At 41.6% G+C, this 17321-nt stretch overlaps 1 protein-coding gene across 6 annotated transcripts in view; it reads left to right on the plus strand.

Annotated features, from left to right (window-relative positions):
- Positions 1-16887, plus strand: part of LOC111980697 (HMG box transcription factor BBX) — a 29677-nt gene extending 12790 nt beyond the window's left edge. For 4 of the 6 annotated variants that reach the window (XM_024011573.2, XM_024011575.2, XM_024011576.2 and 1 more), the window contains 14 exons: positions 3705-3956; positions 4374-4575; positions 4710-4777; positions 5737-5817; positions 6192-6272; positions 8175-8249; positions 8367-8447; positions 8619-9432; positions 9595-9727; positions 11219-11373; positions 11559-11648; positions 12037-12243; positions 12394-12586; positions 12915-16887. In XM_024011573.2, coding sequence (XP_023867341.1) covers positions 3705-3956; positions 4374-4575; positions 4710-4777; positions 5737-5817; positions 6192-6272; positions 8175-8249; positions 8367-8447; positions 8619-9432; positions 9595-9727; positions 11219-11373; positions 11559-11648; positions 12037-12243; positions 12394-12586; positions 12915-12990 — 2508 coding nt within the window. In that variant the 3' untranslated portion in view covers positions 12991-16887. The remainder of the gene's footprint in view (positions 1-3704; positions 3957-4373; positions 4576-4709; positions 4778-5736; positions 5818-6191; positions 6273-8174; positions 8250-8366; positions 8448-8618; positions 9433-9594; positions 9728-11218; positions 11374-11558; positions 11649-12036; positions 12244-12393; positions 12587-12914) is intronic. The other 2 variants (XM_024011574.2, XM_024011580.2) reach the window with 2 other exon arrangements.
- Positions 16888-17321: the final 434 nt, after the last annotated feature.

Genomic DNA, 17321 nt, shown 5'->3' on the forward strand with positions numbered 1-17321 from the left:
GTCAATCTTTAGGATGTTTTTATCATAAATGTCCAATAATGTCCCAACCAGAGAATTCCTTTGTCTGTAGAAAAGCCATGGAACGAGAGCTACTAGAGTTTGTGGCACTCTGCCAGACCACTGACTCAGAGCCCTTATGAGCCCCTCCTTTACAGTAGAAGCCTCAAACAAGTTTCTAAAGACGGTTGACATCTAGTGGAAGTTTTAGGAAGTGCAAAATGACCCCATAGACACTGTGTATTCGATAGGCCAAGCTTTGAAAAACTACAAACCTCAGATTTCCCACTTCCTGGTTGGATTTTTCTCAGGTTTTCGCCTGCCATATGAGTTCTGTTATACTCACAGACATCATTCAAACAGTTTTAGAAACTTCCGAGTTTTCTATCCAAATCTACTAATACTATGCATATATTAGCAACTGGGACTGGGTAGCATGCCGTTTACTCTGGGCACGCTTTTCATCCAAACGTGAAAATGCTGCCACCTATCCATAAGAGGTTAAATTCGTTTTAAGACTTGAGAAATGGATTGTGTATGTGTGCCATTCAGAGGGTGAATGGGCTAGACAAAATATTTAAGTGCCTTTGAACGGGGTATGGTAGTAGGTGCCAGGCGCATCGGTTTGAGTGTGTCAAAAACTGCAATGCTGCTGGGTTTTTCACGCTCAACAGTTTCTCGTGTGTATTAAGAATGGTCCACCACCCAAAGGACATCCAGCCAACTTGACACAACTGTGGGAAGCATTGGAGTCATCGTGGGCCAGCATCCCTGTGGAACGCTTGACACTTTGTAAAGTTCATGCCCCGACGAATTTAGCCTGCTCTGAGGGCAAAATAGGGTGCAACGCAATATTAGGAAGGTGTTCCTAATGTTTTGTACACTGTGTATAGTAAATAGGTCGTTCCACCAATTTAGGTGCCTTTTGAGTAGTGTAACTTGGTGAAAAATGTTTTATTTCACCTGATTTCTACATTCTGTCATAAAGAGCACATGTTGAACTTAATAAAAAACATGTTTTCCCATCTCAAGAGGTTAAATAAAAGGATTAGTATATTAAGTGACAAATGACTGTAACAGGGCTGACTGTAACAGGGCTGACTGTAACAGGGCTGACTGTAACAGGGTTGACGACTTCATCTTAAATCATCCATAAAACCCCTTGTGACTGGGGGAATGGAAGCTTGTTGTTTGCAACAGGGAGGGGCAAGAATGTAATTGTTAGTACATTTCTTCTAGCATGTCTATCTATGGATAACAGGGTTGATGTGGTCGACCCGCACAGTTTTCCACCACACAACACCAGAAAAATCACCAAAAAGAGTAGAACTAGCTCAACTGCTTTTACACTATGATTTGACTATAAGATGTTCAAGGTTTCTTTTGAAAAATATATTTAAAAAGCAATAGTTTCAACCATATTAAAATGAGAGTTAAGTTCACATAACAGGGTTGACCTTAAAATGAGAGCAATGTTGCTGTTTTTTTTTAAAGTATTTGTGCACAATTTCTACTTAAAATATCAAACGGGGACATAAGGCACTCATTTTGCGGAACGACCCAAATACCTTGTGTAAAATATGATTGAAACATTAACGTAACTGTCCAGTGTTTCCAGATTTCTATGAAATATTACCTAAATATTGATGCGAGTAGAGCGCTGTTTGGCCAGCTCAGCCAATGAGCCAACACATCATCATGTTCTATGAGGAAATGGCAAGTATTTTTAAAGCCCCAGTGCAGTCTAAAATTTGATTTTTCTGTTTTGAAATAAATAATTCCAAAACTCTGCCAATAACAGCAAGTTTTCTGTTTTCCCCTCCCTACTCAGACAGTCCTAGCAAAATTCTTGCTTGAGAAATTGGTCTTTGCTAAGAAGCTATTTTTGTTTTAATGTTAAAAAATTTAAACAATCAGTAAGGTACTTAATTGTGATCCAGAAATTATATTGAGATAAAAATGGCTGCATTGAAGCTTTATTTATTTGTAAAAATTATTTAACCTTTATTTAACTAGGGAAGTCAGTTAAGAACAAATTCTTATTTACAATGACGGCCTACACCGGCCAAACCCGGACGACGCTGGGCCAATCGTGTGCCGCCCTATGGGACTCCCAATCACGGCCGGTTGTGATATCTTTAAAAGGTCTGTTTAAAATACAAGATTGAGGTAGGGTTTTTTAAAGTGTTTTTTCCCCCTCCAACTTATGCTTCGGCCACAAAGGAGTATAGGATGTGTCAACAACCATTATTTGTGTGTGTTTTAACAGAATATGAACTTTTTAAGTGAGATATTCACTCAACAGTTACTTAAAATTTCTGAAACACTGTTTTTGATAACTAGGTTTATATGTAGTCTAGAAGTATTCACTTTCATTTTCTGTCATATTAAAATTTAAAAAAAGGTAAATCCATTTGAATTCAATCACTTTTTGACAGCACCCCATTTGATTTAAATGAAACCATTGCCCAAATCTTTGCCCATTGTAGAAGTGCTCAGAAAGTTACTTTTTGCACCTGAATGGCAAAGCATTCAAGAGATAAAGGTGTTCAAAGTTGACCTATTTTGCATACTCAACCATGATATGAGACATCCATGTCTTCACCCCTGGAAAAGATACACAGTTGAGATTTATATAATTTAAAAGCTTACAAACAGTATTGTCATACTATTTTATAATTTCTTGAAAAACAGTTTAACAAATTGTCTTTTTTTTAAACCTTAATACAATAAAATAATGATGCATATGTTGTAGCTTAGGCCCTTATTTTAGATCTGAGGTTGTATTGTGCCCGCCTTAGTTTGAAATGCTCCTGAATACAGGGTGGGTGTTATGTTTTGGCTAATACATTTACTAAAATGGGAATAAAATTGACATTTCAACTCTCAAATGGTACAACAAAGATCGATGGAGGTCCACACCAGAGAATGTTGACTTGCATGGGAATATATGTTTTAAATTATACTCTCAATCCTAGAAATATAGATTATCCAATAGACATGACCATTTTAAGTTGACATTTGACAGTGGGTGGACCGGCTGTCATCTTTGTGGTAGTAATTAGAAGTCATAATTACAGTGGTCTGAAGGGATAGGTCCATTCTATGGAACAGCCGGTCCACCCTATTTCTATGATTTGAAATGACACCCATCCTGTATTCAAGAGCAGATGATGTAAAGTAGGGTCTAAGCTACAACATATGCGAATATGAAACAGATGACATGTTTTTTTTATCATTTACATTTAAAGTTAAAATACATTTTTATATAACTTCTAGAAATTAAATAGTTTGAGAACCCTGTTTGAAAGCTTTAAAATATCAGTCAACCATTTAACTTTTCAAATGATGAAGACATGGATGTCTCATGGTATGGTGGGGTATGCAAAATGGGTCAACTTTGAGAATTGTTATCTCCTGAATATTTTGCCATTCAGGTCCAAAAAGTCACTTTCTGACCACTTCTTCCATGGGCAAACGGGTATGGAAAGTTAGGTTAAAATCAAAAGGGATGCTGTCAAAAAGTGATTGAATTCCAATGGATATACCCAAAAAGGACATTTTGAATTATTCCCAAAGAAATATCAACTGAAACAATCGAGCCTTACCATTGTTATGATGATGATGATGTTGTTGATGATGATGATAGTGGTGGGGGTAGTGATGATAAAGATTGAAATATCTATCACTGATGCATCTGTCCACAGCCATTGCTGGTCAGGGAGAGCCGGGGGCCGGAGGTGGCATGCGGGGGGCCCATGGAGGTGGAGGGGGACTCTTCAGAGCAGCGGGCCCGCCGGCCCATGAACGCCTTCCTGCTTTTTTGCAAGCGCCACCGTTCACTGGTGAGGCAGGAGCACCCTCGGCTGGACAACCGCGGTGCCACCAAGATCCTGGCTGACTGGTGGGCTGTGTTGGAGCCCAAAGAGAAACAGAAGTACACGGACATGGCCAAGGAGGTGAGCACCACCAAAACCCTGTTCTGGAACTGTCAAACGTTTCTTATTCTCTTCTGGGGTGAATCCTGACTTCATTTAAGTATCATTTTTACATCAATATTTGACTTAGGATTTGCCCCTTTCTGTTTCTCTAAACAGACCATTCCATTTGATTTAGTCATTTGAGGAGAGCACTTTAAATTCAGATAATTTTTCCTCATGGACTGGCAGAGTTCAGAGAGAATGAACCCTGATTTGTGCGGTGTGACAAGCAAATGAGCAGATCAAGCACTCCAACACAGGATCACAAGCAAACTAATTTGAAAGACTTTACTGAGACAACACCTCTTCAGTATGTTCTGCATTTTGCTAGAGTAGGTATTAATTGCTGTGTCTTTCTTTTGCTGATAACCATTCTGGCTTTGTGTCGTCTTCCAGTACAAGGATGCCTTCATGAAGGCTAACCCAGGCTACAAGTGGTGCCCCACCACCAACAAGCCAGTCAAGAGCCCCTGCCACACTGTCAGCAACGCACGCAAAAAAGTGTGGTCCTTCCCTTCCAACTCTCCTAAGGGTTGTGCCACTGCCAAGAAAGTGCCCAAGACTGACAGCACACCACAGCTTAATTTCGCCATGGCAGGTGCGTCAAGTGACACATTTCTGGGTTAAACAGCTTATAAAATATGAATGTCATGTCTCAGCATAGCTGCCACTGAATTAATGTCAAATTAGTAAAGATTCATCCCAACTTGCCTTCATTTTGTGCCTTCCCAGATCCCACAAAGATGGGTGGTCTAAGCATGCTACTGTTGGCTGGGGAGCATGCCCTTACTGCCAGAGAGGTATGTCACATCATACTGCACTGAACGAAAGTATAAATGCAACATGTAAAGTGTTGGTCCCACATTTCATGAGCTGATATAAAAGATCCCAGAAATTTTCCACATGAACAAAAAGCTTATTTCTCTCAAATGTTGTGCACAAATTTGTTTACATCCATGTTAGTGAGCCTTTCTCCTTTGCCAAGATAATTCATCCACCTGACAGGTGTGGCATATCAAGAAATTGATTAAACAGCATGATCATTATACAGTTGTAATGGGGACTATAAAAGGCCACTCTAAAATGTGCATTTTTGTCACACAACACAATGCCACAGATGTCTTGTCTCAAGTTTTGAGGGAGCGTGCAATTGGCATGTTGACTGCAGGAATGTCCACCAGTGCTGTTGCCAGCAAATTGAATGTTAATTTATCTACCATACCATAACCCCACCGCCCCATGGTGGGCAGGCATAAGCTATGGACAACAAATACAATTGCATTTTATCGATGGTTATTTGACTGCACAAAAATACAGTGACGAGATCCTGAGGCCCATTTCTTTTTAAAGTATCTGTGACCAACAGATGCACATCTGTATTCCCAGTCGTGAAATCCATAGATTAAGTCCTAATTTATTTATTTAATTGACTGATTTCCTCAAATGAACAGTAACTCTGTAAAATCAATGAAATTGTTGCATGTTGCGTTCTGTCCTGGGCTGTAGTGCAGCAATTCACCACCAGGGGACCTCAGAGTTATATGGGTTTATGAAATAACGTATAGGCCCGGTCTAGTGGTTTTACAACTCGTCAAACTGAGTTTATCCATGTTGTGCAACAACTTTAATCTAGAAATCATTGTTTTAATGGAAATATTTCTGAAGGACTTAAGTCATTCTCTCATTTGTTGGAAAAGCACTGTGAGATGCAAATTCAAAGATCACGTTATTCAAATGTGTGTGAATTGAACCTCCATAGATTTCCTCCAGTTCTTCAAAGTCTGGAGCCACAGATGTCACAAAGCACCCTGAGAACTCCTCCCTATTCCAACTTGCTGAGGTAAGACCACCTAGAATGGGATGGTTCTCTTGAACGTCTTGTAACACTATTTAGTAGGCCTGTCACGGCAACCGCAGTCTGACACAAGTTTGTTGATTTTATGCCAATATGCATAGATGTATAAAAGATTGCCTACGTTACATTTATTATCTATTTGCATAGAAATGGTTCAGTTTGCTCTTAAAGTAACCCTACCATACCCAACACACCACATATGCCACAATCATAACATTCCCTAAAATGATGGCACTACTATGCCTTTTCTGTGACCTATCCTGCTCTGACTTTACATCAAGCTGCAATAGGGAAAAGGAAGTGAGGCTCATTCCTGTTGAAATGGGTCAGCCAACCCTCAATTGTGTGTCCCTTTCCAGATCTCCTCTAGCACGCTTCAGCCCAGTTTAACGGACACAGCTGACGAGGGGAAGCCCTTGAGTCGGGGGGACCAGGCAGAAGTGGGTATTCTCAGGAAAAGGCTATTTGTGACCACATGATTTAGCTCAATGTTATTGACCTGTAACATTCATAGGCGAGGTGCCAACTGCTCAGCATGCTTACATACTGCATGAGTATGTACTTTTATCATTCTGCATGCTATTTTAATGTGCTATTACGTAGTTGGTTTTTAAACCGAGTGGGGTACCTTCCTGCTTACTGAAATCCACATCAACAAAATTCAAATCTGCCAATACTTCCACTATTGGCTCTTCCTAATGTGTGGGCACGCCTTAAGGGAGGGCACAAATGAAAGCATTCAGTATATACCTACTAGAGGTCGACCGATTTATGATTTTTCAACAACAATTATTGGAGGACCAAAAAAGCCGATGCCGATTTTTTTAAAATGTATTTGTAATAATGACAATTACAACAATACTAAATGAACACTTATTTTAACTTAATATAATACATCAATAAAATCAATTTAGCCTCAAATAAATAATGAAACATGTTCAATTTGGTTTAAATAATGCAAAAACAAAGTGTTGGAGAAGAAAGTAAAAGTGCAATATGTGCCATGTAAAAAAGCTAACGTTTAAGTTCCTTGCTCAGAACATGAGAACATATGAAAGCTGGTGGTTCCTTTTAACATGAGTCTTCAATATTCCCAGGTAAGAAGTTTTAGGTTGTAGTTATTATATGAATTATAGGACTATTTCTCTCTCTACCATTTGTATTTCATATACCTTTGACTATTGGATGTTCTTATAGGCACTTGAGTATTGCCAGTGTAACAGTATAGCTTCCGTCCCTCTCCTCGCCGCTACCTGGGCTCGAACCAGGAACACATCGACAACAACCACCCTCGATGCAGCGTTACCCATGCAGAGCAAGGGAAACAACTACTCCAAGTCCCAGAGCGAGTGACGTTTGAAACTCTATTAGCGCGCACCCCGCTAACTAGCTAGCCATTTCACATCGGTTACACCAGCCTAATCTCGGGAGTTGATAGGCTTGAATTCATAAACAGCAGAGCTGCTGGCAAAACGCACGAAAGTGCTGTTTGAATGAATGCTTACGAGCCTGCTGGTGCCCACCATCGCTCAGTCAGACTGCTCTATCAAATCATAGACTTAATTATAACATAACACACAGAAATACGAGCCGTAGGTCATTAATATTGTCGAATCCGGAAACTATCATCTCGAAAACAAAACATTTATTCTTTCAGTGAAATACGGGTGGCATCCATCAGTCTAAATATTCCTGTTACATTGCACAACCTTCAATGTTATTTCATAATTATGGTTAGGTACACGTTGGAGCAACGACAGTCTTTTTTCGCGAATGCGCACTGCATCGATTTATATGCAATGCAGGACATGCTAGATAAACTAGTAATATCATCAATCATGTGTAGTTATAACTAGTGATTATGATTGATTGTTTTTTATAAGATAAGTTTAATGCTAGCTAGCAACTTACCTTGGCTTTTACTGCATTCGCGTAACAGGTGGGCTCCTCGTGAGGCAGGTGGTTAGAGCGTTGGACTAGTTAACCATAAGATTGCAAGATTGAATCCCTGAGCTGACAAGGTAGAAATCTGTCGTTCCGCCCCTGTACAAGGCAGTTAACCCACCGTTTCTAGGCCGTCATTGAAAATAAGAATGTGTTCTTAACTGACTTGCCTAGTTAAATAAATAAATAAATCTGCAAAATCTGCATCTGCAAAATTACCGATTTCCGATTTGTTATGAAAACTTGAAGTCGGCCCCAATTATTCAGCCATTCCGATTAATCGGTCGACCTCTAATACCTACCATAATATTTAGTATAGACAAGTCACGAATATGAACATACCGGTACATAATCCCAGGATCTTTATCCATTCTCCCTTTCTTCCCATTTTTCATCAGACGTGGTCTGGCACCTCACAGCAGGGAAAGTCTGACGTACCCAAGGACAAGTCCCCTCTTTTTCAACTGGCAGAGGTACAGTCATTACACTGTCTCAAGTCTGCCACTCTGCACAATTACATGCGCTTTATAGTATTGTCTTTATGATGCAAAGTGATGTTTTGTCTAATTATCCTCTGTTGTCTATTAAAGCAGATCTCCTCTGATTCAAGCCAGTCGACTGCACCGGAGGGAAAGCAGTGTAGCCAGTCGGCTCTCTTCCAGCTCGCTGAGGTACTGCAGGCCCTCCATCACAAAACCTTTAAGGGTCCATTTAAGCCCATTTGATATTACTGAAATCTTCAAAACCCCTATAGTGGAAATGACTAATAGTTATCTCCAGTACTTTCACATTGATGTGACTACTGAAATGTTCATTTATGTGCACTGTTGTGTTTGGTATAGATGTGTTTGGCCTCCGAGGCAGGGAAGATGGAGACACAGGACGATACCTGTGCCCCACACATCAAAACTGAGACGGTGGTCAAGGAGGACACTGGGGGCAACATCACCGATTTTCCTCGTTCCTCTCCCCCGTCTTCTTCCTCCTCCACGCCCACCAACGCCAGTCCCCCGCTGCTCAGCGGCCAACCAGCCAGCGTCAAAAAGAAGAAGAAGAAGAAAGAAGCTACTGCCAGAGAGCCACCCAAAGCGGTGGACAAAGACAAGATCCCTCGTCCGGGCTCGCCCAAAAAGACCCTCAAAAAGCGACCATCGTCTGAGTCTGAGTTGGAGAGCCTCCTCTACACTATCGAGGCCGTGGCTAAAGGGGCCTGGGGCGACGCAGAGGAGGATATACCCAAGAAGAAGGCTAGCACCGCCGTCGTTACCATTCCGAGAGAGCCCAGCTCACCCAAAAAGAAGTCCAAAGCCAAGAGGCCCCTGAAGGCTAAGGAAGATGATGAGATGGAGGAGGATGGAAGGCGCACAGAGCTGCCATCGATAGTGGAGACGGCAGCGAATCTAGCAAGCCCCAAGACAGAGGCTGAGGAGGCCAGCATCGGCAGCACCCCGGACCCCCTGGGCAGCACGGAGAAGCCCAACGCCCCTCCCAGCCCCCCGCACATCAAGCACAAAGTCGAGGAGAAGCAGAGGGAAGCCGAGGCCAACGCTGAAGGGTGTGGCTCCAGGAAGTCTGAGAGAAGCTGCAAGGGGGCGCTGTACAAGACCCTGGTGTCGGAAGGGATGCTGACCTCACTGAGGGCCAACGTGGACAGAGGTATGTATTAGTAACCCCCCTGCCCTATCTCCACAATGACTATCAATATGCTTTTGTTTTACACCCATTCCGAGCAAGTTCCTGTGCTTTTATTTAAATTTTACAGTTGTCTCCTCTAAACTCTGTTTTTGTATGTGTGGTGTGTGTGTGTGTGTTCATCAGGCAAAAGAGGCTCTTTTCGAAGTGGATCTGATGAAGGGGGCTGGACTGACGAGACCTGGGCTTTCTCACAGATGGGACCCACTAATCCCAAGAAGCTAAAGAAGTCAAAATCCAAAGACGAGACGGCGCCAGGGTGAGTTCCCTGTCCAAGAACATTTTACCCCAAAAAGTGCTAGGTTTTATCACTGAAAACTGAATGAAATATGACTAGTGGGAGCAGAATATAGTGAACGAACAATAAGCCCGTTTGACAAGGGGCACGTCCATCATGCAAGGATTCACGTTTGTACTAATGGCAGTGGAGATAGGCTAAGTGCGTTCGTGGCTCGATGCTCTTTGCATTTACGCCGCAAGTCTGTTTTATTTATAGACTATTGGTGAATTGTTGGATGTGGAAAATACATTATTCCTTCAGAGTCTATTTAACTAGCTCTGCTTTCTTTGCGGTGTAATGGGGTCCTCTGTGTGCAAGTTAACATCTGACTTTGAGGAATCCCTGAAGAGAGCAAATAGGCCAGGTTAGGTTATGGGCACACCTATGTGTTTGAAATATTAATGTGGGCACCTCCATCAAATCAAATGTATTTATATAGCCCTTCTTACATCAGCTGATATCTTAAAGTGCTGTACATACACCCAGCCTAAAACCCCAAACAGCAAGCAATGCAGGTGTAGAAGCACGGTGGCTAGGAAAAACTCCCTAGAAAGGCCAAAACCTAGGAAGAAACCGAGAGGAGGGGTGGCCAGTCCTCTTCTGGCTGTGCCGGGTGGAGATTATAACAGAACATGGCCAAGATGTTCAAATGTTCATAAATGACCAGCATGGTCAAATAATATTAATCACAGTAGTTGTCGAAGGGTGCAGCAAGTCAGCACCTCAGGAGTAAATGTCAGTTGGCTTTTCATAGCCGATCATTAAGAGTATCTCTACCGCTCCTGCGGTCTCTAGAGAGTTGAAAACAGCAGGTCTGGGACAGGTAGCACGTCCGGTGAACAGGTCAGGGTTCCATAGCCGCAGGCAGAACAGTTGAAACTGGAGCAGCAGCACGGCCAGGTGGACTGGGGACAGCAAGGAGTCATCATACCAGGTAGTCCTGAGGCATGGTCCTAGGGCTCAGGTCCTCCGAGAGAGAGAGAGAGAGAGAATTAGAGAGCATACTTAAATTCACACAGGACACCGGATAAGACAGGGGAACTACTCCAGATATAACAACCTGACCCTAGCCCCCCGACACATAAACTAKTGCAGCATAAGTGTTAACAATAAGCGTTAACAATAAGGTTGGTTCATCCCATTCATATTTTTAGGGGTTCCCAAGGGTCAATGTTTAATTCAAACCCTGCTTGAATGACATGGATAATAAGCCACTTCATAAAACGGTTTATAGTGACTCAGTAATCGAGGAACATAGCAACAGTGGGCCTTAGTTATCCGATCAAGGCACACTTAAAACACGCAAGGGGGAACTTGAAAAGCTATTATTGTGTTGGCATTTCTATCGAAATATTAAAAACAACAGTGACAAACAAATTACAACGCGTTTCCGCAAAATGAAAGCCTTCATGAAGAAAGTGGAGTTGAGCATGTTCCCACCCGTATCTAATCAACAACATACCTTTGCAGTTTGGGGAAACTGGAGGAGGAGTTTGAGAAGAAGTTCAACAGCCTGCCGCAGTACAGCCCTCTGACGTTCGACAAGAAAAGCACCACCGTCACCAAGAAGAAAAAAACAGACGTTAGCACCGCACCGGAGGAACAACCCCCAAAACCTGCCAAGGGTAAGCAGAGAATGTTACTGGAATGTTCACCAAACATTTCAATTTGTTTTGACAGAAGCCATCCCTCCGCATCCCATACTGCTCCTGTTGCTCCTCGCTTTCAGGAACTTTACCACATTGTTACCATTTAACATGGCATGCAATGCTTTTGTTTCTTTTTTTGTTTATCTGTTTTGTTATATCAGGTCCATCTTCATCTCAGAAAAAGACTTTATTCCACAAGATTGTTAGCAAGTACAAGCAGAAAAAGGAGAAACCCAATACTGTGGACAAAGGTGAATTAGAGCATCATGTGATGTGTGTGGATTGTAATCCAGTTGTGGATGTTCTTGGCATGGTATTTACATATAGTTGGGGATAATGCACACATTACGCAATGTAAAAAAGTGACAACGGAAGTACCGTGCGTTTTTATTTCACATTGAATTTAGACACATGTAAAATATTCTCTCTTTAGTTGTTGAACAAGTTTTAACTTGCAAAGTGAGGAGTAAATAAAAAGTGTACCATCTAGCAGAAAATCAATTTTTGCAGTCAATTCATGATTTACGCATGAATTATCTTGGAGTTAGGTGCCCAGATCTCAAGTTAGAATTTTGGTTCAATATTTCTAAAATCCTTATTGAAAATGAGTGGGTCTTTTCAAATGTTATCCCCTCTCAGACATAGCGATGCATAGTGACTCCCCCATGTCAGACTCGGCTGCCAAGGCCAAGCAGACCCCCGCCCCATGTGCCACCGCCACGCCTTCCACAGAGGCCATGGGAACTAGCGCTAGCATGCCGGTGGGCAGCCAGAAGAGGAAGGCTAGGAAGAGCAAAATAACCCACCTGGTGCGCTCGGCCGACGGCAGGGTGTCCCCAGCAGAGGGTAAGTCTTTCCTCACAGGCAATAGTTGATTCTGTATACTGTATGTGAGCTGGAAAACACCAAATGAGGGATTAGCTGTGCATGCCATTTTGAGAGGCCATTTTGAATGACATAGCCTCATGGCATCTGCTTTGGTCCGTTTTATCACAGAGGACAAAGTCAGGGACCTGACCCCGGAGCAGGACGACAAGCCATTACCCCGAGAGACTTTATGCAACGAAACAGAGTGCTACAGTGCACCCAAGCAGGAGGAAGCAGATAGAAGCAGTGCACCCGAAGTCCTGCCCGCCTTCTTTAGCCTGTCTGCCCTTGCCGAGGTGGCAGCCATGGAGAATATTCACAGGTAGGCAGCCAGAAATATAGGAAGATGGACTCACCTTTGCTTCAAGGAAGCTGTTCCTTTTCAACTTTTGTTTAAACACTGGTACATTTTTCTCTGTACACTTTGAACGTGAATGCGCTATGTTTTATTTTCTATCAATTTGTGTCCTTAGATAACCAGGGAGTTTCACATCTAATCTATGATCTTAAATTATCAATCAAGTACAAGGGAGGAGCCAAAACACTACTTCACTAACCAGACAAAAAAACATCCGAACACAAATGCCAAGAACAAAAAGTGCATACCTTGATTGGTTGACCTTTACCAACTTCTCTTCCTCCTGTACCAGAGGCCAGCGTGTGATTGGCGACAGCCAGAAGGAAATGGCCCAGACCCCTGTCCTCATCTCCTGCGCTGACCAATGAAGTGGATCAGCCGCCCTCCTGCCTCCAGCAAAACGAAATGGACGCTTGCGTGTTGTGTGCGTTTTAACTTTTAACCTCCGACTCCTCATCCTGTTCTGGAAGGAAGGAGATGGAACGTGACTTGTGGATGGATCCCTCCTCTGTGGTGAATTAGCTAGAGCTCTGGTCTGAGGGGGAAAGTGGGGTAAGAGACCCCCCCCCCCCCCCCACAACCTCCTCCCATCCACTCACCTTCTAAGTATTCTCCTGAACCCTTCCCTTGGCAGTAGGATGTTACCTCCCTTCTCTTCCTGTACGGTCCTACCTACTTAGAGTACCCTGAGGAAGGCAGGTTGTGTTCACGTTAATGTGTAATCTTTGTCCGATATTACGCCATTTTAAGGTCAAGTTTTGCAAACAAAAATTGCATTTCAGAAAAAGAAAGGAAACCTACACACGGTCAGCTTGACCACTTGTAAGAAAACACCTTCCCCCTTTCACACACTGTTGCAAAGTCCCCTCCACCTAGCATACCTCAATGTAGGGATGAGTCGAATCTTGTGGCTTCCTGCACACCTTCCTGCTTGAACAAATTGACACAGCTTGGTAGATAGTCCTTTGTGATTTATTTCATGTGGTACCCTCATTTTGATTTGCCTATTTAGTGTGGTCTAGAGATAAAGCAGACCTCTTAACCTTCCACACCATGGTCAAGTATTCCATATTACTCCATCCCTTGCCTTCCCACCAGCTTAGCAACTGCTACTACGGTGATCTGTTTAACCTTCATTGTCAGTTTGAACTCAACACATTGAGGCTCTTGCATTTGAACTTAAGCTTACGTTTAAGCTTAGATGGGAGGCCTTTGGTTAGCATATTGTAAGTCTTAACCTGCCTGTTTTACCTGGCGGTTGGTCGCCTACAGTGGGGCTCAATTTGATGAGAAGCAAAGTTACTGACAGTATGGACGGTTCTCCATGGCCTTAACTCTCTCATTACGACGTTAGCCGTACCTCAACCACTGCCATCCCATCCACTGCGCAACCATTCACATGAATCTTACATCCGTTTGAATATACTTGAATGATGAAAATGCATTTTGTGTCAATACTTGATCTTATCGCAGTCTGCGTAGCATCTACAAGGCTAATCCAAATGTGTGCTACTAGTTTCCTAAGATAGTTTTTTAACAAAGAACACTGCACTAACGTAGGATGCGCTTTTAAGGTGTAACTTTTTCTTAGTAGGGCAATGTGTTTTCCCTGGTCTCTTTTTGTTTCTCCTACTAGCCTTTGAGATTTTCTTATGCCAAGTAACGGTCCACTCTTAGGCAATGAGAATAATTAAGGTTTTGCTTTTGAACGTGTTTGTTTTTCAGTAACAAGACAATTGGTTTTAATGCTTTGTTTGTTTTGATATTTTTATTTTGTTTAAAAAAAAAAAATTGCATGTTCTAACCGAGGTAGAACAGGCTAGCGTCCATTCCATATCCAAATAGCTGATCCTTGTGTCCATTCTTCTGTTTACAGTGTGTGAGCTGTAGTAGGGTTGTGGGGGACTCTTGACGTCTGCACTGGGTGTAAGCTAATCAGATGGAAAAAGCTGTCTCGGGCTTATACAAGTAGTGCAAGCTAGTTCCAAGGTTGAAGAGTCCCCAACGATATGTCCTCCATGAAATTATCATTATGCTATATTATGACTCTTTTGTTTCTAAGTTGACCAATGCTCTTTTTTTTAGGTCTTACAGTCAGTCATGCTTCTCTCGCTGTTGCTTTTTCTTTTGAGTTTATTGCTCTTTTTATATTAGATTCTTCTCCTTCACTTAAGTGTATTATGATGCTGTTGAACTAGAATTTTTTTTTTTTGCTTTTATCTTGTGTTCCCAACCTCGGTTTTCTTTTCCTGAGGCCTAGTTTACTGGATTAAGACTGTTGTCAAAAAGCTCATACACAAAATAATGCATCAATGCTTACTGTACCTGTTAAGCAAATGAGCACTGAGATGCACTGCTTCTAGAAGGGTAGTTTCCACCTGTAGTTTCCGGAGTTTGTATTCTTAAAGCGACTGCATTGCCATTTCTGGGCTATGTCTGAATGATGTGTGCTGTCAGGGCACAACATTAACTTTAAAAAAAGGCTATTCGTTCAACCCTCTTATTGTCCAATGGTGGTACTTAGTTTTAGCCAAGGGATTATAATGCCACAAAGTAGAATATATTGAAACCATATTAAATATATCTTTACAAGTCAGGATTGGACTGACTTGTAGGGATACGAGCAATGCTGTATTAGTTTATTTATCCCTAAAAGCGGCAAATGGACTGTAAACAAGCAGACCTGAATCATGACTTTCGAACTCCAAGCTTGAAGGAAATCTTTAAAACAAACATTTAAGACTTAGATATACTGTATATATTTTCCAGGTTTGAGAGAAAATAAATTGAAGGGTGACTAAAGTCATCCAAGCAGTAAACTACACATAGTTCTTCCACTGATAGACAGCAGTGTTGTTCTTTCACACAAATGAAGCAATTGTCTTCCCCAAAAAGAGTGACGATGTACATGCTTGTAACTAGTGGTTTTGAGACATTTGCCAAAGAAAAGGGAAAGTTGTCTTTTTAAATGAAAATTCTGTTGAAAACGAAGGTTAGCATAGCGGTTGCACTGCATTTTCTTGGTGTGTAGATCTTCAGGTAACAAATGTATTATATCAGCACAACTAATCCTATATATCTGATGGGTTTCCTAAGACTTAAACCCCAAGTGGGAATGGTGTACATTGTACTGGCACCTTTTCAATGCCTCTTTTAATAGACAATATTTGCACCTTATGATCCAAACCAAAATGATATCATGATGATCTTTAAAAATGTAATATCATTAAGTGAAATTAAAAGATTACACAGGTATTTATGTCCATCTTATGACATTATGCATTTAAGTATTTTGATCTAATTTGAGCATTTTAGAATCAAGTCGGTAACCAACCCCACACATCTTCAAAAACAGCCATAATATATCACCCTCAACCTTTTCTATTTAGAAAATGCCTCTATAAAATTCCTATATTATTAGTTATTGAAATGACTATAGACTATATCCTTTTGTGCTAGTACTGTCTCTTGAATGTAATCGATTTTGTACATGTATTTTTCTAATTCAATTTAGGTCTTGACTCTACTGTGTATGTATGCGATGGTGGACTGTTTCCACAGGTGAATAGTTTGTTACAACCTATGGTCCTCATGACGATTCAGCTGCTGTGCTGGGAACTCAGTGGAGGTGTGTGGAGTTGTAAGTCATTGTGACTTACCTGCCAACGTCTGTTAAAGTTATATATGAGAGATTTTTTTTGTTCGTAAGGGACAGTGTCACCCCGGACGGTTTTATTTGTTTCTTCTCTGCAGTTCAATGAGGCTCTCACTTCAGGAAAGGGTGAAACCAGGGACACTCATGCAATTACAAAGAACAATTGCCAAACCCTCTGTATTCAAGCTTATTTATTACAATTTCTTTTTTATAGCTGTTCATTTAGTTACAAAAATAGAAAAACTGAATATGCACCCAGATAAAAAAATAAATAACTTTCTCCCTTTACAGGAATGTAGATCACGGCTTCCCTTTTGTTCTTCTGAAGAGATGACGCAAGATCTTAAGTATGTTTCCTCTGATAGCTTGTATAATGTGTGCTCAATCTTATTTATGTCAATAGTACTGTATCATGACATGTATGGACTTGATTGTTACAGCCCAGTTGTTCAATGCAGCCTTGCCTTACTGGAGCCCCTGCTTAGTGAGGGATCCCTTAGCCATCGCCCGCAGCCCCTTTCACTGAGTCATGTCATAACACTGTCTGCTGACGCAACTATTATTCCTTGAACACCTATTAAAGTAACCTATATTAAACCTTTTCATCTCACCACAGTCTCTTCTTCGACATCAAAATGTGATTTCTGGAATCTGTTAAACAATTACCAGTGTAACGCAAATGTTAACATGTTAACAAGCATTCTGTTGCAGCACGACGCTCCAACTGTTTGATCTGGCTAAATTGGGGAACTCTAGCATAATGGGCACTTTAATGCAGTTTCGAAGAAATGTATGTGACAATTCTCTTCGTCTTCTACTCATTCTGGGATGTGAATAGTGGAAATTGACTGTCTATGTCCCAACCACTTGATTAACCCTTATCCCAAACCCCCGATACATTTTTGGATCCCTCTGATCACTGTGACGCCACTTAAAGGTGCTGCATGGTCATTCTGACGTCTGCATTGGCCGTGCAGCATTTACTATGATATGGGCTCTGCAGAAGTCAGGGCATTCATACTTCTTGCGCTTCGACGAGCAGCA

Source organism: Salvelinus sp. IW2-2015, linkage group LG20, assembly GCF_002910315.2.
Source record: "Salvelinus sp. IW2-2015 linkage group LG20, ASM291031v2, whole genome shotgun sequence".
In the NCBI taxonomy this organism is placed as follows: Eukaryota; Metazoa; Chordata; class Actinopteri; order Salmoniformes; family Salmonidae; genus Salvelinus; species Salvelinus sp. IW2-2015.